Source organism: Glycine max, chromosome 1, assembly GCF_000004515.6.
Source record: "Glycine max cultivar Williams 82 chromosome 1, Glycine_max_v4.0, whole genome shotgun sequence".
NCBI classification, from domain to species: Eukaryota; Viridiplantae; Streptophyta; class Magnoliopsida; order Fabales; family Fabaceae; genus Glycine; species Glycine max.
In genome coordinates, this window is record NC_016088.4 from 47,866,853 (window position 1) to 47,893,269 (window position 26,417).

Below are 26,417 nucleotides of genomic sequence, written 5' to 3' on the forward strand. Positions count from 1 at the left end.
TTTATATTCATTTGAATTTTGTTTGAAAGTGTTCTTAAAATAAAAAAAAAATATTCATTAAAGGACTTGTTTAGTTCAAGAAAAAGTTTTCTATTTTTAAATATCTACTTTTTAAAAAACTTTCAAGATTTGGAAAATATTTTTTATTTTATTTTTCAAGAATCTATGGTTGGTGAAGGAGAATAAAGAATACTGTAGCTTGAAGAAGTAGAAGCTTGCAAGTTGTAACTCATAGTTGGTGAAGAAGGGCAATGCATTTTGAAGCGAGGGACAAAACGAAGAACTGACGAAAAAAAAGGCATTGCATGAGAAAATGAAAAGAGGCAAGACAACTTGAAAATAAATATTTTGTTTTTTTGTTTTTTCTTAAAGTATCTTAAATAACACTTTGAACACTAAACTTTTTTATCTAAAGTATTTTAAAAACAAACAAAAAATTATAAGTACTATATTTTTTTTTTTACAAAAGACAAAAAATAAAAAAATACTAAATTGTAAAGACAAAAAAAATATTAAAATCTATTTTTTCTTCTATTGTCAGTTATATTGAAGATCAGAACAAGGAATAGTCAAACTAAACAGGCACTTTAAACTTTTTGTTTGTTGTTGATCAAAAATAAAAATGTCCTTTACTTTTTTTTAAAAAAAGAAAAAAGTAATGGATTCAATCTAATGAGACAAAATTATATCATATTGATTCATGTATGATATTATTCTCAAAAGGATTTAAATCAAACCATAAGTTTTTCATTATTAAGTTGAATGATTTTTTGTTGTAAAATTTATCCAAACCAAATTGTAAACACTTATTTTTTAAACTATTATAATTGGGACTTTTGACTCTCTTATGAGACCTTGAGGTGTCCCCACAAACTTTGATAATTTAGACTGACTATAAGACTAATCATTATTTTGAGACTTAGTCACATTTAAAGCTTCTTATCTTTTACCAAGAGTTTATTATGCCGAATGCATATCTATTCCACTTATATTGTCAATTGAGCTATACCCAATAAGTACAAACACTTTTAATTATTAAGATTTTCAAATTAAATATTATTAAATCAATTAAGGGAGGAATTTAAGTTTCAATGGTATAACCTCATTAACTCTACCAATAAAATATAAAATATCAGTAATTATTTACTTAATATTAAATTAATTAAGGGAGGAATTTAAGTTTCAATGGTATAACCTCATTAACTCTACCAATAAAATATAAAATATTAGTAATTATTTAAATTAAGTAACTTTTTGATCTCTATAAAATAAAGTTTTTTATTTTGATTTTACAGGACAAAAAGATTATTTAAAGGACTAATAGAGACTGAAAAAAAATCCTATTTATGGAAAAAAATTATTTAAGATTAAATATTTTAAAAACTATTGGTTCATGTTTCACCAGAGCCATGTAGGAAATAATTCACGTTTCAATGGTTTTTAAAAACTAATAGTAAATGAAAATAAATATTAAAAAAATAAATTATCTTAACATCTTTAACTATGTCGTGCCTTCTTTTTGTTTTTTCACCGACCTTTACATGGCTGGTCAAAGTCTCAGGTGAGCAACGGCTTTGGAATCAAAGATGTTTGGTTAATAACAAGAGAGTGCTGCTAGGTGCACCCAACATTATTGCTGGTGCACCCAGTACTTATTGTGAAAAGTCATAAAAGCCCTTATTATTTTTTTTTAAAAAAAGTCTCTTCTTCTTCTTTCTTTCCCTCCTCCCGCGAGACTCTTCTTCTTCTTTCTTTTCTGCGAGCATCTTCTCCTTCCGCGAGACTCTTCCGTCGGCGACCCTTTCTTCCTCCTTCCTCATTCTTCCACGAGGTGGTTGTGCTTCTCCAACGCGAGCTACTGCTTCTCCCTCCTTCGAGTGCGCTTCTTCCATTCTTCCACGAGCTTCTGCTCTTCTGTTCTTCATCGAGGTAAGCTTCCATTGTCCCCTTTTTTGTTTGTTATTGCTTGCATTGTTGCTTCCATTATTGCTTCAACTGTTGTCGACCATGGCGTAAACGGAAAGTTGTTGTGCATACTTTACGGATCACCTGATCCGTAAGCATGTTCCGGATCAATTTGATCCAGAAGATGCTTACGGATCAAGTTGATCCGTAAACTATTTGTTAGTAGCTTACGGATCACTTGATCCGTAAGCATTTTCCGGATCAACTTGATCCGGAAGATGCTTACGGATCAGGTGATCCGTAAAAGTCACAGCTTTATTTTAATTAGGAATATTGGTGTTTTTATTTACATATCCATGTGAAAAATTGTTTGTTTCTGTTCATTCAAGGTTAATTTAATTCCCTCAACTATTTAGGAGTTTTTATTTAGGTCTCTAAACTAAAAAAATAGTAATCGTGTCGTTGATCTTGTAAAATATTTGTAATTGATCTCTTAAGATTTTTAAAGCCACCACAAATTGTCATTTTCTGACAATTTCATGCTATTATAAGGCTTTAAAATAGAAAAACATATTTTAAAGAAAAATGTGGCTGCTCCCAAGTAAGGCCTATACCCAAGTGCCAAAGATATGATTTTTTTATAGCTCAATTAGTTGAGAAGTCTTGTGCCTCAAGCCCATGAGGACATGAACAAGCTTATGACCTTTGTCACTTGAGATCCAAAGAAAAATCATACAATTCTTGTGATATAAATAAATCTTGTGATATTCAATCATCACTATCATAATTTTGTAGGAATGTAACAAAATTTGGTGGTATTCTAAAACTGTTGAGACTATCTAGCAATTTCACCCAAGATTATGACATTTTAGTATAATATATAATGTCACACCTATCTAGCAATTTCACCCAAACTGTTGAAACTTTTCTAAACTCCCATTCTTTCTTTTTTAGTGAATAGTTAAACTTTTCTTTATCCCATCACATATAATTCCTTCTCTCTTATTGAAGGTGGTCCAGACATTGGTATACTTAGTCATCTTTTCTTTCAATTCTACATAGCTTCTCTATGATAGGCTAAAAGATCTTGCTAGTTTTTCTTTCTTTTTTTGCTTTTATCAATTTGTTTAGATAAGGAATCTTCATCTTCAATATAACTAGTTAATTAACAAAGACCATACTTTTGAATATGTTGTTCAAATCCAAGAGGAAGAAGGAGTAGATGTTAATGTATGAAGTGCTAGTATATCTTTGAGAGGAAAGGGATTTTGCTTTTTTATTGGGACAATCTATGAGAAGTTGTCTTCTGTTTTGAATGTTGATTAGTCATTCTTTATCTAGTTGCTCCAAAAATTATAGGTTGAACCAAATGAATAAGCATAAAGCTTGACCAGTCCACATAAGTGAGGCTTCTATTTGCCAAAAGATGAGGAGTATTAATTGTTAACATTGTCTGAAAATAGTGAGAGCCTTTGAGCTTAGGATAGTAAGTATTGTCTTCAACTATCCTAAGAGCTAGCTCTCGGTTAATTTCAAACCACTGAGATCCTTTTCGCCAGTCACTCATATTGATTTCAAATTATTTTGTTTGTTATTAGAAGCATATTCCCCCAATGAGTCAGAAAAGTGTACAAAACCTATTAAAACATGCACACCTCACTGAAAAAACACTAAGGATAAGATCATGAACAAAGCATGAGCCAGAAACCCAAGGATCAAGAGGGAATAAAGGATCATCAAGAAACAATATGGAGTTACTTCCATTTCAAGAAGAATGATTTCTTCTTTCTTTGGCTTTGTTCATCTAATATCAATAATATTAGGATCCATAATCAATTTCCATTCAATCATATAGTGTACTGAATAAAAACTAACCCGATAAAAGCCTTACATGTGTAGCCTTTCTTGACATGCCTTTCTTGAAAGCCTAGCAGCTTGCGCGACTTTCAGTCAATGAAATTTGCGTTAGACCAATGAAATTCAAGTGAATGAAATGGGTGATTGAATTTGTGTCACTCATTTGCAGATCATGGTTAGGACTAGAGGATTAGGTCGTGCCTTAGGTCAGGTTACTAGCAGAGGTGTGGGCAGAGGAGATCGTGATGATTCCGATGATGCTCGGCAGCGTCGATGGCCTACTGCATCCGCACGGAGGCAGCGAGTCGTTGTGACTGCGGATCACATCGATGAGTCAGTCATCCCTGCGCCAGATGTTCAGGATGACACAATGGAGGCACCAGCTGCTGTGGAGGACATTCCTGCAGACGCAGGTGCAGAGGCGGCTGAGGATCAGCCTCAGGGATTTCCGGGTGGTCCGAGCGACCCATCTGTGTTGACAGCGTATGCGGCTCACGTTGCTTGCAGCGTATGGACGGGAGAGGTATTTATACTATTTATTTTTAGTTACTTGTAAATTATACTTTATGATTGAAATTAGTTTTCCTTTAAATGATAATTTTAACGAATTTTGCGTTCCTTTATACTTCAATTCAGGAGCGTCCTGAATTGAAGCTATCCTCTCATGGGAGGAAGGTCCACAGTTTAGGCAGGTCTGTCCCTGCCATTGAGGGACTTATTGCTGGTACAAGACTAAGTCCTCTGATCGCGTGTTCGGTAGACACCGGCGATCGGGGACTTTTGTCCGCGTTTGTGGAGCGATGGCACCGGGAGACGTCTAGTTTCCATCTCCCGGTGGGAGAGCTCACCATCACATTGGACGACGTCTCCTCTCTTCTCCATCTTCCCGTTATTGGCGACTTACACGCATTTGAGCCCTTGCACGTGGACGATGCGGTTCAGATGCTGGTGGACTTGTTGATGGTCTCTCCAGAGTCTGCTAGGGCTGAGACAGTCCAGTGTCACGGACTGTACGTACGCCTGCAATGGGTACGTGATATATAGCAGCGCCGATGCCAGGCAGGTCATTGGACAGCTGCGGCTCGCGCATATCTTCTTCACCTATTGGGTTGCACTCTGTTTGCTAACAAGAGTGCAACCAATGTCCATGTTGTCTACTTGGAGGCCCTTTGTGACCTCAGTATGACAGAGAGGTACGCCTGGAGAGTGGCTGCTTTGGTTCATATGTACGACCAGCTGAACGATGCATCTATGAGCCACAGTCGACAGCTTGGCGGTTACATCACACTGCTGCAGGTAACAAATGTTTTTCATTCATTCAGGCTAAACAATGTTCAACTTTAAATTTTGTTACACTTTCATTATTAATGTTTATAATTTGAATGTTACATATGTAGTGCTGGATTTACGAGCACTTTCCTTCGGTCGCGGAGTCCACCGCTGATTAGGACTACGACGAGGCTTCTCCGCGTGCGTGCAGGTGGATTGCGACGAAGAAGACTGTGAAGAGCATTCGCACGCCGTCGTACAGGGAGTGCTTGGACCGACTCCGGATTCCGGATGTCTGTTGGATCTCGTATGGGGAGCATCGGGAGGTCCGGGACTTCAACGTCAGATCATGTTATTCCGGTCTCTTGCGCTGGGGGCCTGTTGCTGTTTATTACCGACCGGAGAGGGTCGTGCAGCAGTTTGGTTACACGCAGACCATTCCTGCTCCTCCTGTCGATTCATGGGTCTCGTATGATGATATACACGACAGGTGGATGCACTACGAGGATCATATCGTACCTGCAGGTGAGGTGTGCGTTGTGCCAGGGGCGTGTTCCAGTGACTACATCGACTGGTTCTTCCGCATCTCCCATCCTTTCATGACACCAGGCCACGCATTAGATCCTCTGCCTCATGGTCACGCCCCGCAGCCCCGAGTCGTCCCTCAGGCCCCGCAGTCGGATATCCCTCGCGTGTTGGAGCCAGGAGCATCGTCGACATCTGCGGAGGAGCCCAGACATGCAGTGGTAAGTAATACTAATAATTTACGTCATTTACCTCAATATTTGCATAATAATTTGTGTAATTAGTTTATTTTGTATGTAACAGGAAGTTTGTGATGACATTGCTGAGAGGTTGAAGCGCCATCTGAGTCTAGGGGTGGTCACGCCTGGCTCATCGACACATGAAGTGATCGAAGAATGCCTCAGATTGGCCAGGAGTGTGACACTGGACCATCTAGTATACGTTAGGTATAGACGCAGGCGGCGCACTGATCAGGCGTAGTTTATGTACATATTTTACATTGATATTCCTTGTATATATAGATATTGTACATGAACTCATTTCATGAGTATTGTTGGTTTTATTTATTTTCATTACTAATGTTAGTTTTATTTATTTTCATTAATTATGTATTCCATTTGTGTCTATATACACGCGTGTTATTAAAATGGTCTAGTTAACTTAGTTTACCAACTAATAAAAAATAATTTAAAATATAACTTTAAATATAATTGAAATAAAGAAGTTGAAAAGGGTGTAAAAAAAATAATTAACCAAAAAATGGACATCATTCGTTATCTAAGATCTTATATAACGTACTAATATTTTTAAATTCTCTTATAATTACAATTTTCCCACTTATACTAATGATCATGTAAAAAAATGTATTATAAAGTAGTTAGTATTTTAATTTTTAATATAATACTAATTATTTTTTTTTGTATTCTTTATAATATTAATAATGATATGATTAATTCTTTATAATATTATCTTTTATGTATTTATTGATTTTTATTAATATGTATAAAATAACCTTAAACAATAATTATAATGGGACTAGGTAAGTATTTTAATATCATCTTCTAAACAAATTTATTCTAAAAAAATATATTAAAAAATTAATTATTTATAATAAATCAATATTTATAAATATATTATAATTAATAAAATAAAAAATAGATTTAATTATATTAGAAATAAATATGTTGTATTTTAAAGTATATTATAATTATTTTTCCTCTTACGGATCAAGTTGATCCGTAAGAGACTTCCGGATCAAGTTGATCCAGAAGTCTCTTATGGATCAACTTGATCCATAGGAGGAAAACTAAGCAAGGACAATTTTGTCATTTTATAAGAATGCTGGGTGCACCTAGCAACACTCATAACAAGATAGTAGATGGAGAAAGGATTCAGGCCTAATTTGCATGAGAAAAAAGGATTATACAATAACATTTGTAAAATTTTATATAACCATCAAATTACAACTTATATTATATAATAAGTGATATAATAAGTTAATTGACGATTAAAATAATTATCTTAAAATAATTCAAACTGTAATTTATGATTGAATGATAATTTAAAACTGTTTTATACTATCATTGCATAGACATTAAACTCAATTTACAATTGCCAAATGCCTATCAATTTCAAAGGAAAATATTATTGGACAGCTATAAAATCTAGTGCTTTATGACAGTGAGTGAAGTGCCGTCAAAGCAAAGATGAAAAGAAAAAAAAATCTAAGGTGTACAAGTAGACATATAACAGAAGCCAAGCCCAGAAATGAATGCATCCAAGAAAAAGTAAGGATAATAGTTAATGAGAAGATGGGAATGAAAGCTTCCTAGGATGGGTTTTGTAGATCAAATGGACGATGGTCCAATTAAACAGGGTAAAATAAAAGAAAATATCAGAAGAAACTACTAAGTACTAACAAAGACCTTTCTATAAGTGGTTTTTATTGAATATTGAGTTTTTCATAAAGTTCAACGGCGTCAATTGATCCATATAGCTGAGCTCCCAGCTAATGAGGAAAGAATTGGTTGTTATATTTATAAGCATTCTGAATGACAGGGCTAAGCAAAACATTCAGGTGGTCAAGATAAGAAAGATATCCCAGTATCAGGAAATCAATTACTTTTTCGTTCAACACTTATTATTGTCGCTATTGGTGCCTCTCCAATATGAAAGTAGAGGGATTTGTGTAAGCAAGCCTATGAACCCAGAAGCAGATTGGTCTGTTTCATTTGCTTCAGTATCGAAATCCCGCCAGAACTTGATGATATGGAGACTTTCTTCCTCTGTGGATCTTTGGACAACAATCTTAGAAGCATATCCTTTCTTTCTCATTTGATGGCATATCTCAGAAGGATTGTTTTCTGTGAGGGTGACCATGTATAGCCATCCCTTTTCTGACAAAAGACGGTCTGCAACAGGCAAAATTTTATTGATTACACTCCGGCCGTTCTCCCCACCAGCCCAAGATGACGTAATACCTTCAACACCCACTTCATCTTCAGGGGTAGGCACGTAAGGAGGGTTCACAACCATAACATCAACCAACCCTGCTAGCCGGTCCTCTAGTCCGGATGCAATATCTGTTACTATCAACTCAGCACCAACCCCATGTGCTTCCAATGTCTCATGGGTCACTCTCACTGCATGTGGGTTGATATCAGTTGCAATGTAGTTGATGCCACAAACTTCCTGCCCAAGAATAAGAGCAAGGGAAGTAATGACATATCCACTACCACAGCCAATCTCCATGCACAATGTTGGATGATGTTCCAACAGGTTATTGCGGTCGGCTAGAAGAGCATCAACCAGTGCAAAAGAATCATCACATGGTTCATAAACTTCCTGGTGTGAACTCACAAGGTGAATTTGGGCAGTTCTAGGCAGCTCTTTGTGCGAAGCCTGTCATTGAAAGGGAAGCTATCAGTAAATCTCAATGGTTCAATCTAATTCACAAGTACAAGGGGACAGGGGAAGTTGCAGCAACCAAGGATTTTGCCCACCATACCATATTGTTCACTTTGGCAGTGATATATTGATGACCTTTATTGACTCCAGCTCTAAATTGCTCTGGTCAATGTCAAGACTCGACAAAATTCACAATATCAGCTTCCTTCCAACACCTCCTCCTGAGCCCAAGACAGCAGAATAATTTAGTTGCTCATATTTTTTTGAAAAAAGAAACGTAACATGTAGCCAGCAGGAAAAAAACATAAACTAAAAATATAAACAATACACTGAATACAGGAAAGAGAAAATGAGTAAATACATAAGAATCATGTCTGGAAGCAATACATATGAGACGAATGCTAGCATGCCAAAGTAAAACTAGTTTGGCACCTTGCCAAAGCAATAATAACCATTGGATAAACTATTTTTTAAATCAAAGGCCAAGATATTTTCATTTTTTTCTTTTTTTCCTCCTTTTCTCCACTTTGTCCCTCGGTGACTCTGTCCCCATCTCCCCCAGCTGCGACCACACCCCCACACACCAGCAGCAAAACACCTCGCCGTTGCCCCCAAGATCCAACAACGGCAACACTATCAAAACCACCACAGCAGTGACATCTAAAGAAGCCAACTTGGGCGACAACAACAGCAACAGCGAAACCACCGCAAGGACTCTCCCTTCCAAGCCAACGGCAGCAACACATTTGCAATCACCGCAGTGGCAACGACGATGGTAATGACTCTTCCTTCCAAGCCAACGGCGGCAATGCCACCGCAATCACTCTCTTTTTTAGATCAGGAAACGGCAAAACAAATCAGGAAAAAAAAGAATTCAACCCCTTTCTTTTTAGTTTTTATAGTTGTATTTGTACTGAATCTGACCTCTAGATCCATATCATAATCGAGATCTAGATTGACAATGGAGTTTATATTTCGATCTAAAATAATTTTGCAATCTGATTTTTTTTTCTTAATTTCTTGATTTTGTAACTTTGTTTCCCAAATTAGTTGTTCTTTGGAGATGGTGGGGTTTTCTGTTTTCATGTTTGGAAGTAGTGGAGATGTCGCCGGCAATGGTGGCTTCAATATCCAACAACCGAAGTTAAAGTACAGTCTGCGAGAGGGACGGTGAGTGAGAGGGAGGGGTAAAGGACATATTTGGGAAAGACAAAGAAAAACAAGAAAAAGAAAGAGCAAAAAATCTGTCCCTCCGTTGAAAAGCTAAGAAATCTAATGAATAAAATTCACTTTGGCACGATGCCAAACTTCTTGACTTGGGCACGCTGGCATTCCTCTACATATGAAACCAACAGGCAGAAAACAAGTGTCAGTAATTGGATTTTGACAAATGTTTTAAACAAATATTCTCTTTTCTTTGTTGATGCTATATATTGATTAGATATAACCATGCGCTTTCAAATGAAATTGTGATCAAAATCCACATAAGCAATATATGAGAACCAAGAGTTTTATACATAAGAATTTAGAATTTCTTCAACTTGCTCTCTTCTTCCCATAGAGTATAGAACCAAGCAATAATGTAATTTAGCATAGAAGCCCAACATTAAAACCTATGCAAGTATTCTCCAAAATGTACATGACATCATGTAGGCATTTTGTTCTAACTAATGATTACCATAGTTAGTTCAGGTTCTGTAACAGATCAAAAACATATGACGGGAAAGCTCCTGCTTCTTTATCACTATAAAGGTAGACACTCCTTTTTTTTTATCAGCAAAAGTAGATATATATATATATATATATATATTTATATGAATATAAGAGGTGGAGGGCGAGCCCTGGTGCAGCGGTAAAGTTGTGCCTTGGTGACTTGTTGGTCATGGGTTCGAATCCGGAAACAGCCTTTTTGCATATGCAAAGGTAAGGCTGCGTACAATATCCCTCCCCCATACCTTCGCATAGCGAAGAGCCTCTGGGCAATGGGGTACGAAGTTTTTATATGAATATAAGAGGTACCAGAGGTACTCAGTACAATAGAAGGTAGACACTCCTATTCAGGTCATTGCTCAGTAAACATTCTTAGGTGGTTACAATTTATTAGAGTAATATACAGAGAGTTGCAGTATTCAACTGCATTCTCAGCTAAAGTGAGTTAGTTAATTGTTATAACTGACTTTTCTGGTCTATAAATACCAGACTGTACTACACTGTTGAGTGGCTTAATATCATTTTCATTTCTCTCTGTTAAATTCTCTTTCTCTCAAATATCTCATCTTTATGATTCTGTTAGAACTCTAATACAACTATATAAGATTTATTGTCATGGAGAATCATATAAATTAGTCTTGAACAATCTTATCAAAGAAATCATATTGGCATTGATCATGTTAAAGCTTTGTAATTTATAAAAGATTACAGCAAGCTGACCGAGGCGAACCAAACCATGAGTAGGAGAATTGACCATCATAAGGAGGGAAGTTTAAGCAAGAGCAATAACTAGGGGCAAAAACAAGTACAAAAAAATGATAATCCAACGTATTAAAAGCATATTCTGCATACTGTTTAATCTCCACAACTAAACCATTGAAGCTTGCACAATTCACATGTGTATTTTATGATATTTCTGCAACTAAGTATAATGCTTAATGAAAGAAAAGGAAAAAGAGAACCCATGCAACTTCCAACTTTGGGAGAGAGTGAACCCAATGCATTCATAAACACGGTCCAGTTCCTCTCATCCTAGCAACATATAACAAATTTGACACAATTTAGCAGAATGGGTGGTGTTTTTAACATGATGCCCGCAGTATGAAGCATAATAAACTCCATACAGGCAAAGAGGATACAAAGAGCATGTGGTTGACTAACAAAGAGAATATTTGTTTATGTGGATGATATGTCTTCAAGTTTTCCAATTAAGACACTGAAGTAGAGCCAAAAATTCTAACCAAATACTTTGCATTCTTTTGAAATGAAGAACTTACAAAGTTATATGAAGGGGCACAAGAAGTTGAAATCAGTGAAAGGATGCAGGACGGGAGAGACATGCCTTCATGTTATTGACGTACCCCGATAGAACATAAAAATAAGTGCAGGCTGTCCAGGGAAGAGTGTAACTAGATGAGCACAAATATAGCAAAATGGCTGACAAGTTTAGGAAAAAAGATTATCTCCATCAGCAGGAATATCATGTGTAAATACAATAAGCTCTAGTTGTTTTGTTAATGAAACCAGGCATTCATAAATCCATTCAGACTGTGGATGTAACACATCCCTTGCCACAAACTCATGCACAATGCCATTGATCTCAATTGAACTGCAACCAGGAGTCTTCTCTACTCCTCTTTCCTTCATTATTTTCCTTGCATTTCTTGCCTCCTTCCACATTTTTGCCTCACTGTACAGGCTGGCAAGCAAAACATAAATACCACTATCTTGAGGATCCATCTCAAGAAGCTTCAAAGCTACCCTCTCTCCTATTAGAACATTGCCGTGAACACGACAAGCAAAGAATAAAGCACCCCACACAGCAGCATCTGCCTCTATTGGCATATTTCTAATAAGCTCTTCAGCTTCCTCCAAATGACCAGCCCTTCCTAAAAGATCCACCATGCCAGAGTAGTGTTTAAGCTGAGGGGCTATATTGTATTTAGAGCTCATTTCGGAAAAATATTTGCGGCCTTCTTGAACCAAACCTCCATGGCAACAAGCTGATAAGACACCAAGAAACGTGATCTCATCAGGTTTTATGCCACTATGAATCATTTTTGAGAAATAGGATATAGCATCACGAGCATTCCCATGAAGTGCTAAACCACAAATGATGGCTGTCCAGGTCAAACAATTTCTTTGAGGAATCTCTTGAAAAACCTGGAGAGCCCTTGCAATATTTCCACACTTGGCATACATGTCAACTAGTGCAGTTCCCAAGGCAACATCTAGAGAAATATTGTGTCTTTCAATATAATGGTGAATCCATATTCCTACATCAAGAGCTCCTAGTTGTGAGCATGCAGATAGGCAGTTAACCATGGTCACTTTATCAGGGTCTATTTTCCTAATCTGCATTTCATTGAATAGAGCCAATGCGTCTTTACTATTCTTAGCTTGGACACAGCCACTAATGATAGCATTCCAAGGCACAACACTCTTCTCTGGAATTTTATACAAAAGCTCCCGAGCAACACCCAGAAAACCGAATCTGGCATATCCCAAAACCATTGTAGTCCATGAAACAAGGGTCTTATGTGCCGTGTTATCAAATAGAACCTGTGCAGCCAACAGGTCTCCACACTTCACATACATGTCCATAAGTGAATTATTGAGTGGGATTGTTAACTCAAGACCATGTTCTTTGACATAATGATGAAACTCTCTGCCAAGATTCAAATCCTGCAATTGAGAACAAGCAGAGACAATCCCAATCATTGTAATCTCATTTGGTTTCACTTTCTCTGCCTCCATTTCCCGGTAGAGCTTTTTAGCCTCATTAGCCAGTCCTCTTCTAACACACCCAGTAATCATTGCATTCCATGTTACCAAGTCTCTCACACAACCTTTATTGAACACATCATATGCTGCCTCCAACTCTCCATACGAAAGTAGCATAGTGATTGACGCATTGTGCACAAATATATCAAATTCAAAACCAAACCTCAACACATGCCCAAATACTGTAAAACCAACACAATTCATAGATGGACAAGAGCAAGCCTTAAGCAACAAAGGGTAAGTATGATTATCCGGCTTCAAAACATCACACCGCAACATCCTCTTGTACAACAGAACAGCTCCTTCCAAGTCCTCGCTTTCCACATATCCCCTAATTGTCACATTCCAAGAAAACACATTTGGTTCATGAATCCAATACAAGATTTTGGTACAATACTCAAGGGCCCGAGATTCTGATAAAGCACAAAACGCAACAAGACGACTCATGGCAAAGCCGTCGTTAACTAAGCCAGTCAAGACCATCTGAGCCTGGATTTGCTTTAACTGGTCCAATGACTTGCACCTTTCCAAGAGAGAAAGGAGGGGGTTCTTTCGAACAAAGCTGTGGGAGGTGTTCCAATTGATGGCTTTCACATAAGGAGACAAGGAACGAGTATGTAAACAACAAAGGAGACCTAAAGATGGGATTTTTAAAGGGTATTTGAATCTGAGTTTATTGACAAACAGGATAAACATGGCTTGACAATGATCTATGAAAGTACGTTCCACTGCTTGTTCACTTTGATGAACATGGGCTGTTCAATTCGAACTGAACTGCGGTGAACTGTTCCAAACTACAAATACAGTTCGCCCGAACTGAACTGTAAAACGGTTCGGGTGAACTGAACCGAACTGTTTTAGAGGCACATAGAACTGAATTGAACTGCTTCGAACCGAACTACTCTCTGAACTGGTCCGAACTGTTTTAAGGGTCATTTATTTTGAAAAAATAACTTGTAAGACACCATAACAGAATTCATATATTAAAATGGTAATGGTAGACTCTATATGTACTGTATATAAAATCACACATACTTGACAAATGTTCAAATCTACGCATATCCATGACTCTAAATAGCAGTGTACACTAACAAGTTATAGTGACAATTTTAAGTTGAAGGAGATACATCATACACTTGTAAGACACCACAACAGCCACAACAGAATTCATATACTAAAAAATGGTAGACACTATAAGTTGAAGGAGTATATCAGTTGAGAATAATAATCATTTAAAAAAATAGGACAGTAAAATTCAGTGCCACATATATAAAATAAGACAGCATAATTTTAAATGAAATTCCTGAATGGCATTATTCTATCAAGATTGGCCCAAGTAAAATTCAGTGCCACAAACATATATAAAAAAGAAGCCGTTATTCTCTCAAGATTGGCCTAAATGCTCTCTAGATACAATTTTTGGCCAGTTGGGTCCTAGCCTAATGTAGACTATAGAGTCTACATCAATATCTCAAATTAGCCAATTCCTGAACAATTTTAATAATAGCTGGCTGCATTAAATGAAAAGTTGGCTTACTGCAATTGTACTGGACATTACTAACAGTGAGGCCAAAATAATTAATGACAAATGACCACGATTGCAGGGATTAAGGTTGTGCACTTTATATGAGTAATACTTTCTTATCCAAGCCACTATTTTTAGAAAAGTTTGCCACAATGTGATTGTCTCCTCTGGTTAAGATCCCCATCTTATTCACTTTAGCATCAAACTCACATTTGATAGGCATTATCCTTTCACATGCACTAGTACAGATGTTTCAATCAAATTGGCAATTGTGCACATTTTATGAATTTAAGAACCAAGGTAGGTATGATAAAAAATTGAAGGGGTATTGCAATTGTACTGACACTTGCTAGCAGTGAGGCCAAAATAATTATTGACAAATGACCACGATTGCAGAGATTAGGAATGCGCACTGGACTGGATAATATACTATTTTCTAATCTAAACCACATTGTCACTCGAATTTTACTTGCTTAAGATCAGGAATGCATTCTTGCCCACTTTAAAAACAAGCTTACCTTAAATAAGCATTATAATAGGTATACATATTTAAAACAAGAGGGCAACAATCAAGAAAAAAAATCATCAGAATTACCCTCAGCCTGCAAAACATAGCACTCTTCTTTTAATCTGCTGTTCTTTATCAACAGAAATAAATAAAGCAAGATATTGAAAATTACCACTAAAAGAATTTATATACTTGATTATAAAATCAATATGCTACTAATCAGACCAAGATACACCTTTGGTTTTAAACCAACCTAGAAATGAAAACAAGAACAAAGCACAGTAGTTCATACTTAAGTGATTTTACTTAAAACAGTAAATGCACAACAGAGTCCATCACTCAAGGTCACAGCAAGATACAAGTTACACAGAACCAATGAACTACAATTTAACGTGCAGCAACAAATTAAAATAACTAACCACTCTTTTTGAACCTCAAATCTTGGACTAATTTCAAGCAAGCCAACACGATGAAGCGTGTCTTCTAAAATCTCAAGACCTTAATCCCAAAAGAAATTTTCCAAATTTTTTTCACTACTACTCAATCAATCATCTGCAATTAAAAAAATTGAAATCAGGTCGGTCATAAAATAAACATAACACTACCATAATATCATTAACCCAATCAGCTCAAGAATGTAAGCTTTGAAATAACAATCTAAGCTAAAGAATTTACTAGTATAGAACCAACCCACTTGAAAATTTTCTTTTTCAAATGGAACTAACTAATTAGAAAATAAACAAAAGTTGCACCATATGTCTCTGCCCATATGAAATTTACATGAAGATGATGCAAAAAATCGAAGAAACGAGAGAAGATGGGGCTTACCGTAACCATTACAGTTATCGATAGAGAAGAGGATGAATTGTGGTTTTTATTTGAGGGCTCATTAAAGGAAGTTTGGGGTTTTCGCATAACGGCGCGGATGGCTACTCTGGTTATTTCACATGTTGCATTGTATATATATTGTATGTGTGAGTTGTTCGGCCACCCCCCCCCCCCCCCCCCCCCCCCCCCCCCCTTGTTGCATCCTCTTTTTATTTGAGGGCTCATTAAAATTTATTTTTAAAATTATCATATAATTTGTTTTAACTGGGTATCTAGAATTTTTAAAATTATTATTTTTAAGCCACAGAAAAATAAACTCATAGGTTTTTTTTAATCTAGGAATCTAATTAAAATTACTGGTTTAGATACTTTTTTATTGTTCACCAAAAAAGATACTTTTTATAAAAATTCAAAAATATTCATGAACCTAGAGTAATTAATAATAAATCTAAAAAAATTATAAAATGTAGGTTAAATTAATTGACTTTTGACGTAAATAATAAAAAAAATATTTACACAAATAATACAGGCAAAAATTTATTTATATTAATGATATAAATTACTGAGATAAAGAAATCGATTTTTAAATTAAGATTATTTTTTTACTAACACCCGTTATGAAATCGATTGCATAATGTGTGTTTTCTTTTTCTTTCTAAACTATGTTATGAAATCTATTTAGGAGGAATGTCAATTTTATAACATGGTTTTTATTTTTTAATTTTTTGTATTTTTTAATTTTTTTGCTTTTTAATTATTTATACTTATGTTTAAATTGTTGTTTAAGCTGAAGATAATTTGTATTATTTAGTTATTTATTTTAATTTTATTTATAGTTTAAAATGAAATAAAGTTGATTTAAAAGAAAGTATGGTTAAAAAATAATTTTAAAATGATATTTCTACTACATTATTTTATTATTTATTTATATATATTTTAATGATTAATGAGCCTATTGTCTAATATAAAGAAAAATTGGACTTATATAAAAATTTTAATATAAAATAAATCTATAAATAAATTAATAGACCAAACTAAACTTTTAAATAGATTAAATAAAACTTAAAAATAAAATCTATAACAGATAGTAGAACTTTTAGAGGTAATTTCTTGCATATTTATAATGTTATTGTATGTGTATATCTTTTGAATCACTTGTTTATTTTTATTTTCATCTTTAAATTAAGTTTTAAAGAAAAATTAGAATTATATAAAAATTTTAATATAAAATAGATTAATAGATCAAACTAAACTTTTAAATAAATTAAATAAAACTTAAAAATAAAATCTATAACAGATAGTAGAACTTTTTAAGGTAATTTCTTGCATATTTATAATGTTATTGTATGTCTATATCTTTTGAATCACTTGTTTATTTTTATTTACATCTTTAAATTAAATTTTAATATCTTTATAGTTAAAAATAAATTTATATCATAATTTTAATTATTGGTTATAAAATCAAAATATAATTTATTTATTTATTTAAATATAAGTTGAAGTTAATTTTTTCAAAAGTTTGTTTTTTTCTTGGTTTAGTTTGCCAGGGAATCCCTCAATTTGCAAAGGTTGGGAGGTGTGTTCAATCAATACAGGGGATACTAGCAAGTTCCTTAAGACAAGTTTGCACACACATGATAGCCTTTTTAAGTTGATTTCGAAGCTTTTTTCATTTACACTTCCATGCTTTGTTCTTTGCTTTCTCCCTTTCGTGTTGGTTTTTCATTGTTGAAAGAGGTGTCACTTCGGTCGAGGTGAAAGTGTTACGGGTCGGTGGTGATTGTTGCGGTGGTTGGTTCGTCGTCGAAGGTACACTAGGTACACGCTGTTGCTGGGTGAGTGAGTTGATCCGTATGTGTAATTTCAACAAACGGATCAACTTGATCCGTATAAACCATACAAATCAACTTGATCCGTATGGATTATACGGATTAAATCCGTATAAATCATATGGATCAACTAGATCCGTATAGTTTATACGAATTTTGAATTTTTTAAAAATTGTTTAAAATTTAATTTATTTTAAAAAAAAAATTAAAAAGAAATTTTTTTATACAAATTAAAAAAATTAATTTTTTTAATTATTAATATGTTTGTATGTAAATTTGTAAAATGAAATTATTTGTTTATATGTGTATTTGAAATAATATGTATGTAGATTGATATAGGGTTTTGGTTTTTAATATATATGATTATTAGTTGTAGTGTTTATAAAATGGTTTGCAGTAAAAGATTATGTAGAATTTTGTATGATATTATATGTATAGTGTAGTTAGGTGTTGTATGTTTGTCATGTGAATTTTTTTTATTTGTTGTTAAGATGGACGAAGATCAATGAATGTATGACAGTATAATGTCTGAAGAAATTGATATGGATGATGAAAATGGTGTAAATGAACATGTTGATTGTTCAGATGTGTTCAATACTTCTCAGGTAATAATGTTCATTATTGTCATTAAATTAATAAAATGAATGTCCCTTTTGAAGACTAAATTTGTCTGGGTTGCGTTGTAGGTGTTTGCTACCCGAGATGATGCTTTGTAGTGGGCTCGATCAGTTGCTCATGAAAACGGATTCGTGGCGGTGAAGGTGATTATAATATCTAACACAAACACTGGTATTAGAGGAAGGACTTCATTTGTGTTGTTTGTGAAAAGAGTGATCAGGTTTAGGAAGAAAGATTTTGTTAGAAGAGATATTGAGAGTAGGAAATGTCAGTGTCCCTTCAAGTTTCGTGGGAAACCAGTGGTTGGAGAGCAAGATTGGATGGTGAAGTTGATGTTGATCTGTATGCCTCATACGGATCAACTTCATTCGTATGATTCTTACGAATCAACTTGATCCGTACGAACGCAAAAATTGAAATACAAAAATGCAGCCATTAACGGAGATGTGAAGCTTACCTTGACGGTGGAAGAGCAAAATGGAGTTGCAAGTCCTCAATGCCGACGACGAACCACCCAATGCGCGGCAAACGAACCTCCAAGGAAAGCAAACGGCGCCGGAAGGAGAAGAAGAAGCTTGAACAGCACAACAAAGAAAAGGAAAAGGCACAGGGAAGAAGCTCGTACGGAAGGCATGAACAATGCAAATGAGTGTACATAGCTTTTAAATTTTATGTGAAAGGCATTTTTGCCCATTTACTTAAAATGTTGGGTGCACCAACAATAATGCTGGGTGCACCTAGCAACCCCCCTCCTATTGCTTGCCTGTAGTCCGACAAGTCCATCTCAATGAATACCCATACTTTAAAATCCAATACCACTAATCCACCCAGCAGTTTTGCTGGTGCACCCAGCACTGGTTGTGAAAAGGCCATAATGCCCCTCAGTAATTTTTTTAAAAAATAACCCTCGACTCTCTCCCCCCCCCGCGTTTTCGCTTCTTCTTCTTCTTCCTGCTTCTTCTTCCTCATACGTTTCTGCTTCTTCTTCATTCTTTGCGCTTCTTCTTCTTCACGTCGTCATCAATTAGCAACTTCTTCTTTCTACTAGTTCTTCTTCATTCTTTTCACCTCAGAGGATTTCTTCTTCTTCTTCGTTGAGGAGGTTGCCGCCATTGTTGCCCTGATTAGGAGGTTGTCGTGGTGCATTGAGGAGGCTTCCACGAAGAGCAACGTTGTCGTCCACCGTCTAGGTAAGCACCGTGACCCTGTCCTTTTTCCACCATTGTTGTCGACGATGGCGTAGAACACGATCTGAAAGTTGCTGTGTGTTTTACGGATCACCTGATCCGTAAAGTACTGAAACATAGTTTACGGATCAAGTGATCCGTAAGCATGTTCCGGATCAACTTGATCCGTAACATGCTTACTGATCACTTGATCTGTAACACTCACAACTTCATTTTAAAAATTGCCAAATATTTGATACATTGTGAGTTTTTTTTTAAATTAAGAATTTTGGTTATTAGGATTACCTCTGAATGTATGCTAAATATTTGATAAATAGTGTCATTTTGGAGAATATCAACTGTTTGAATTTGATTTAATGCGAATATGTAATTGCCTTTTATGTAATTGTCACTTGGAACTGAATGTGGTATCAAAAAATTGATTTAAACGCCCAGACAACCTCAGCAAATTAAGTTCAAAAGTAACATGATTAGGACAATCATGTTTGCATAAAACATTTTTAGTGAAATGTGGATAAATAGATATTTTTTATATAAAAAAACAGCAAACAAAATATATATTATCATGGTACCATGGGTACCCAAAAGCTGTTACAAATCCCTATCCATGTGAAATGCATTCCTTGTTTAGATACATAGATAGTACAAATATTAATTAGATCATACAGAGCAGAGATGAGTGAACTACAATAAAGGAGAAATATAGAAAAGATTGGGAAACTTATGAGGAGGGAAAGTAGATAAGAAGAATTCTATACAAGAGTTATGATAAATGATCATTTTCAAAACCCATTATTATAAGGCAAATAGCTTAAGGTAGAGCTAATGATATTGATGAGCAGAAGAATTTGCAGGAATAGTATGCTCAGGGAAAAGTTTGGCATATAAACCAAGATGAATTTAGTTTGTCTTATACATATACATATAAAACCTAATAGCTTTCAATGGAAAATCATGGGGAACAAAGTAAAAGGAAAAATGAAAAAATAAATCCCTATGCTATTTGAAGGTGACAAATAAAAAACCAAGCTCACTCTTGATCAAATAGCTAAATGAAAATGAAGAACAAAGGCTGGATATTAATGAGCATTGCAGCTATGCACTAAGATTACACTTCAAAATTTACAATAGTTGGAAAATTGTTATAAAAATATTCCTGAAAAAATTATTATGGCAAGAAATGGAAGTAGATAGAAGAATGATGAGAATGTAGCTAGCCAAGAAATTCGGCATCTCATATTTCAGTTGGTTGTACAAAATCCAGCCACTGAGAATACGAGCTCGAGATGCTAAACCAAAAAAGAAAGTGTACTTTTTAAAAGCATAAAACAATAAACCTGTAATAACAATATTAAATTTGCACACACAACAACAAAACTAGTCCTTGTACTTTGGAATAAACTCAATTTTGATGCCTCCTATGATGACATCTCATTTTCCAACCTTAGGCACCAAAGTAACCAGCACAACATTGTCTTCTTCAGCTTCTAAACACTCGAGCACTTTCGATATCCCTACCTTAAAACTAGTGTTGATATTATGGCCTTGTCCATGGAACAAATTAACAAAAGTTCCCACAAACTCTGTCTGATCTGGTTCATTCAAATTATCTTCATCATCATTAATATGAATATCAAACTTTACATATTTATCACTTCCAAACTCAATCCCTTCTATCACCAAAACCTCCTCCTCTTGTTCTTTATCTTCCTTGCTTCTCAATTTCTTCGGCCTCTTAACAACGGTACTCGTTATGGAATCCAAAACCAAAGGAAATTTGCTTGGCTTTGAACTCAAAAGTGGACTCTTCTTCGCTTTTCTCAATAGCTTGCTTTTCGGCGATGTGGGTGGCGTTCGCAGCCATGGAAGATCAACATCTTCGTAAACATACCCTAATTTTTTAGTATCAAGGCAATCTCTTACCTTAACACGAACAAAATTGGCATTCTCATCATAGAAGTAAAAATCAGAATCTAACCAATTTGGATCATCACTATAGTCCTTTCTTCTTCCTTCCAATGTCTTCCATAGCCCCCACAATCGATCCGAGTTCAGGTGATGAGCGTAGAAAATGAGGTCTCTAGCTGCTGTGTAGAATGCTCCCATGTCTTCATGGTGTGGCTTATCAGCAGCACCCACCCATGTATGAACAGTGTTATGAGGAGCAACCTCTATAGACCCCATACTCGGAGTAGGGTTATCGCCAAGGCGAAAAGGGCTTCCCATGAACAATTCTTTGGTACTTGCTAGCACCATTTGCTTGTACAAGAAGGCTAGATTATACGAAACTTGTTGATGAGAAGGTCTATCATCGTTAGGGTCAAGTTTATTGTAGTTCAGATCAACCACGTGAAATTTGCGTTACTTTGAGTCAATGAAATTTGCGTTAGACCAATGAAATTTAAGTGAATGAAATCAGTGATTGAATTTGCGGTACTCATTTGCAGATCATGGTTAGGACCAGAGGATTAGGTCGTACCTTAGGTCACGTTACTAGTAGAGGTGTGGGCAGAGGAGATCGTGATGATTCCGATGATGCTCCGCAGCGTCGACGGCCTACTGCATCCACACGGAGGCAGTGAGTCACTGTGACTGCGGCGCACGATGAGCCTGTGGTCCCTGTGCCAGATGTGGAGGCTGATGTATTTCCGGATGACCCGATGGCACCAGCTGATTCTAAGGACATTGTGGCAGACATTCCTGCGGACACAGGCGCGGAGGCTGCTGAGGCTGAGCATGAGGGATTTCCGGGTGGTCCGAGCGACCCATCCGTGTTGACCCAGTATGCGGATCACGTTGCTTGCAGCGTATGGACGAGAGAGGTATTTATAATATTTATTTTTAGTTACTTGTAAATTATATTTATGATTGAAATTAGTTTTCCTTTAAATGATGATTTTAACGAATTTTGCGTTCCTTTATACTTCGATTCAGGAGTGTCCTGAGTTGAAGTTATCCTCTCACGGGAGGAAGGTCCATAGTTTAGGCAGGTCTGTCCTTGCCATTGAGGGACTCGTTGTTGGGACAGAACTAAGTCCTCTGATCATGTGTTCGGTAGACACTGGCGATCGAGGACTTTTGTCCTCGTTTGTGGAGCGGTGGCACCGAGAAACATCTAGTTTCCATCTCCCGGTGGGAGAGCTCACGATCACGCTAGACGACGTCTCCTCGCTTCTCCATTTGCCCGTGGTTGGCGACTTGCACGCCTTTCAGCCCTTGCACGTGGACGATACGGTTTAGATGCTGGTGGACTTATTGATGGTCTCTACAGAGTCTGCCAGGGCTGAGACAGCCCAGTGTCGTGGACCGTACGTATGCCTGTAATAGGTACATGATATATACGAGCGCCGATGCTAGGCAGGTCATTGGATAGCTACGGCTCGCGCATATCTTCTTCATATTTTGGGTTGCACTCTATTTGCTAACAAGAGTGCAACCAATGTGCATGTTGTGTACTTAGAGGCCCTTCGTGACCTCAGTATGACGGGGAGGTACGCCTGAAGAGTGGCTGTTCTGATGCATATGTACGACCAGCTGAACGATGCCTCTATTAGCCACAACCGACAGCTTGGCGGTTACATCACACTACTGCAGGTAACAAATATGTTTTTCATTCGTTCAGGTTCAACAATGTTCAACTTTAAATTTTGTTAGACTTTCTTTATTAATGTTTATCATTATGATGTTACATCTGTAGTGTTGGATTTACGAGCACTTTTCCTTAGTCGCGAACTCAACTATTGATCAGGAATACGACGAGGATTCCCCGCGTGCGTGTAGGTGAATTGCGACGAAGAAGACCGTGAAGAACATACGTACACTTACGTACAAGGAGCGCCTGGACCGACTCCGGATTTTAGATGTCTGTTGGATCCCGTATGGAGAGCACCGACCGGTCCAGGACTTCTATGTCATATCATGCTATTCCAGTCTCTTGCGCTGGGGGCCTGTTGCTATTTATTATCGACCAGAGAGGGTCGTGCGGCAGTTTGGATACACGCAGACCATTCCTGCTCCTCCTGTCGATTCATGGGTGTCGTATGATGATATACACGACAGGTGGATGCACTACTCGGATCATATCGTTCCAGCAGGTGAGGTGTGCGCTGTGCCAGGTCAGTGTGCTAGTGACTACATGGACTGGTTCTTTCGCATCTTGCATCCTTTCATGACACCAGGCCACGCATCAGATCCTCTACCTGATGGTCATGCCCCGCAGCCCCGAGTTGTCCCTCAGGCCCCACAGACGGATATCCCTCACGTGCCGGAGCCAGGAGCATCATCGACATCTGTGGAGGAGCCTAGACATGCAGTGGTAAGTAATACTAATAATTTACGTCATTTACCTCAATATTTGCATAATAATTTATGTAATTTGTTTGTTTTGGATTTAACAGGAAGTTTATGATGAGATTGCTGAGAGGTTGGAGCGCCATCTGAGTCTAGGGGTGGTCACGCCAGGCTCATCGACACATGAGGTGATCGAAGAATGCCTCAGGATGGCTAGGAGTGTGAAACAAGACCATCTAGTATATGTTAGATCTAGACGTAGGCGGCGCACAGATCAGGCGTAGTTTATTTACATATTTTATATTGATATTCCATGTATATACAAATATTGCACATGAACTCATTTCATTAGTATTGTTGGTTTTATTTATTTTTCATTAGTAATGTTAGTTTTATTTATTTCTATTAATTGTGTATTCCATTTGTGTCTATATACACGCGTGTTATTAAAATGGTCTAGTTAACTTAGTTATAGTATATGTAAATTATTATAAATGGTCTAGTTAACTTAGTTTACCAACTAATAAAAAGTAATTTTAAATATAACTTTAAATATAATTAAAATAAAGAAGTTGAAAAGGGTGTAGAAAAAAATAAATTAAACAAAAAATGAACATCATGAGTAGGGGTCATGAAAAAAAATAAATTATTTTTTTTTATAATTTTGTTAATTCAAATTAAAAAAATGGTTTTTTAGATATTTATACAATGCCAATGTAAAGATGTGATGTCATTCGTTATCTAAGATTCTTATTTTATATAACGTACTAATATTTTCAAATTCTCTTATAATTACTATTTTCCCTCTTATACTAATGATCATGTAAAAAAATGTATTCTAAAATAGTTAGTATTTTAATTTTTAATATAATATTAATTATTATTTTTATTTATATTCTTTATAATATTAATGATATGATCAATTATAAAAATAAGAAATAAATTAATGATGATAATATTAATTTTATAAAATTATTATTATCTTTTATCTATTTATTGATTTTTATTAATATGTATAAAATAACCTTAAATAATAATTATAATGGGACTGGGTAAGTATTTTAATATCATCTTCTAAAAAAATATATTCTAAAAAAATATATTATAAAATTAATTATTTATAATAAATTAATATTTATAAATATATTATAATTAATAGAATAAATATCTTTAAATATATAAATTATATTTTAAATTTGTAATAAACAATATCGGATCAAGCTGATTCGTAAGTCTATTACGGATCAAGTAGATCCGTAAGTCTATTAGGATCAACTTGATCCGAAAGCTGACGTCTCACTCTTACGGATTAAGTTGATCCGTAAAAGACTTCTGGATCAACTTAATCCGAAAGTTACAGATCAAGTTGATCCGGAAGTCTTCTACGGATCAACTTGATCCGTAAAAAGTAGGCCAGAGACTTTTTTGTCATTTGTGAATTTTGCTGGGTGCACCTAGCAACACTCAAACAATAATCAAGTTTAACACCCATAATATCTTCATGGAAACTGAATAGAAAAACAAAAACTAAGACTAAAACTCAAATTTCATGGCCGTCGCGGCTTCTTACGAATACAACAATAAACACCGCAATGGCTAACACAACTTAAAACACTATCATAATCAAAGGGCAAGCCAGTTAATTACATCAACTGCCTATAAAAAAATAAATTCATAAATATTAAATTCAACTACTAAAACATGTTGTCGCTTCAAATCTGCACGTTGAATAAAATACTATTATATCCGACGAAGACTATAAACTCGTCCATAATGGATCATTAAGTTAATGGTCCACGGTAGCCTTGTCGTAATTTGGTCTCCCTTCACCCTTCTCCAACCAATAGGCCAACCGTATATATCATTCAAACCTGCATGCAGTCACCCCTTCTCTTTGATTTAATCTCTGAGCCAGGAGCTTTTGTGACAAGAGCACCTAAGTTGCAGTGGGTTTTAAGAGAATCAGAAAATGATAAGGACCTTAGGGAGCTTCATCTCGAACAATCTAGTAGGAAAGGTAATAGAAAATCTTCTTGGTTCTTAGAAGTTATAGTAGCTTTCCTTGTAGTTCATGAATAAATCAATCTTGAATCAGCCTACATGCATCCCTGGGTTTAAGGAAAGTCTCATTATGTAGCCCTTTGAATACCTTAGAGTACGGGAAAACTATATAAAACTTGTAGTTTAGTGATGTAAAGATTTTTTAATGGAATATCTTCAGTCTTCAACCAAATGCACGCATATTAATAAAGAATAAACCAATCTTATAGCCACAATGGCTATAGGTATTGTTCCATTGGATTGAGGGCATGATCTTGTAATTTGACATGACTGAATGAGGTCTTGATTATATATTTATAATAAATGAGGTGTTGTTTGATGTTTCGTGAAAAATCTAAATCTGCCAAGCTCAAGACTAGTGGAAACTTCTTTTGCCAAGCCTTGAGGCATGCTTAGCATAACCATGAAATACTTAGGCTTGTTACTGAAAAACTGAGGCTGGCAGGACTGATCTACTAATATTAAATTTGAGTGGTATAAAGATTATAAACTATACAAGTTGCTTTACGAAATTAACTCTATTCTATTAGACCATATTAGAACCGTGTGTCGAAATTCAAAAGCAAACACAGGAAAATCTTTAGCTTGATCAGACCTTAACTCTATAGTAAGAA

At 35.7% G+C, this 26,417-nt stretch overlaps 3 protein-coding genes across 3 annotated transcripts; 1 reads left to right on the forward strand and 2 right to left on the reverse strand.

Moving 5' to 3' along the window:
* The first annotated feature begins 3,934 nt into the window (after window positions 1-3,934).
* Window positions 3,935-6,036, forward strand: LOC121174771 (protein MAIN-LIKE 1-like). The gene is made up of 5 exons (XM_041014847.1): window positions 3,935-4,285; window positions 4,399-4,791; window positions 4,894-5,058; window positions 5,211-5,777; window positions 5,860-6,036. Exons 1-5 carry the CDS (start codon window positions 3,935-3,937, stop codon window positions 6,034-6,036), a joined length of 1,653 nt encoding a protein of 550 aa, XP_040870781.1.
* A 1,266-nt stretch (window positions 6,037-7,302) lies between these two features.
* Window positions 7,303-15,955, reverse strand: LOC100815115 (hemK methyltransferase family member 2-like). Its single transcript, NM_001370690.1, has 4 exons — window positions 15,819-15,955; window positions 15,410-15,542; window positions 8,564-8,684; window positions 7,303-8,457 (listed from the first exon to the last, which is right to left on the reverse strand). The coding sequence occupies exons 3-4, from the start codon at window positions 8,564-8,566 to the stop codon at window positions 7,687-7,689; spliced, it is 774 nt and encodes a 257-aa protein (NP_001357619.1). The 5' UTR covers window positions 8,567-8,684; window positions 15,410-15,542; window positions 15,819-15,955; the 3' UTR covers window positions 7,303-7,686.
* Window positions 15,956-20,623: 4,668 nt separating this feature from the next.
* LOC100815646 (polyphenol oxidase, chloroplastic) lies at window positions 20,624-21,736 on the reverse strand. The gene has a single exon (XM_006574180.3). It carries the CDS (start codon window positions 21,706-21,708, stop codon window positions 20,884-20,886), a length of 825 nt encoding a protein of 274 aa, XP_006574243.1. The 5' UTR covers window positions 21,709-21,736; the 3' UTR covers window positions 20,624-20,883.
* Window positions 21,737-26,417: the final 4,681 nt, after the last annotated feature.

Bases quoted from the DNA above. Each gene is read 5' to 3' on its own strand.
- LOC121174771 (XM_041014847.1), top strand. From the start codon at position 3,935: ATGGTTAGGACTAGAGGATTAGGTCGTGCCTTAGGTCAGGTTACTAGC. The intron at 4,792-4,893 runs GTACGTGATATA...TTTGCTAACAAG, and splicing joins TGTACGTACGCCTGCAATGG to AGTGCAACCAATGTCCATGT. The intron at 5,778-5,859 runs GTAAGTAATACT...TGTATGTAACAG, and splicing joins AGGAGCCCAGACATGCAGTG to GAAGTTTGTGATGACATTGC.
- LOC100815646 (XM_006574180.3), bottom strand. From the start codon at position 21,708: ATGGTGCTAGCAAGTACCAAAGAATTGTTCATGGGAAGCCCTTTTCGC.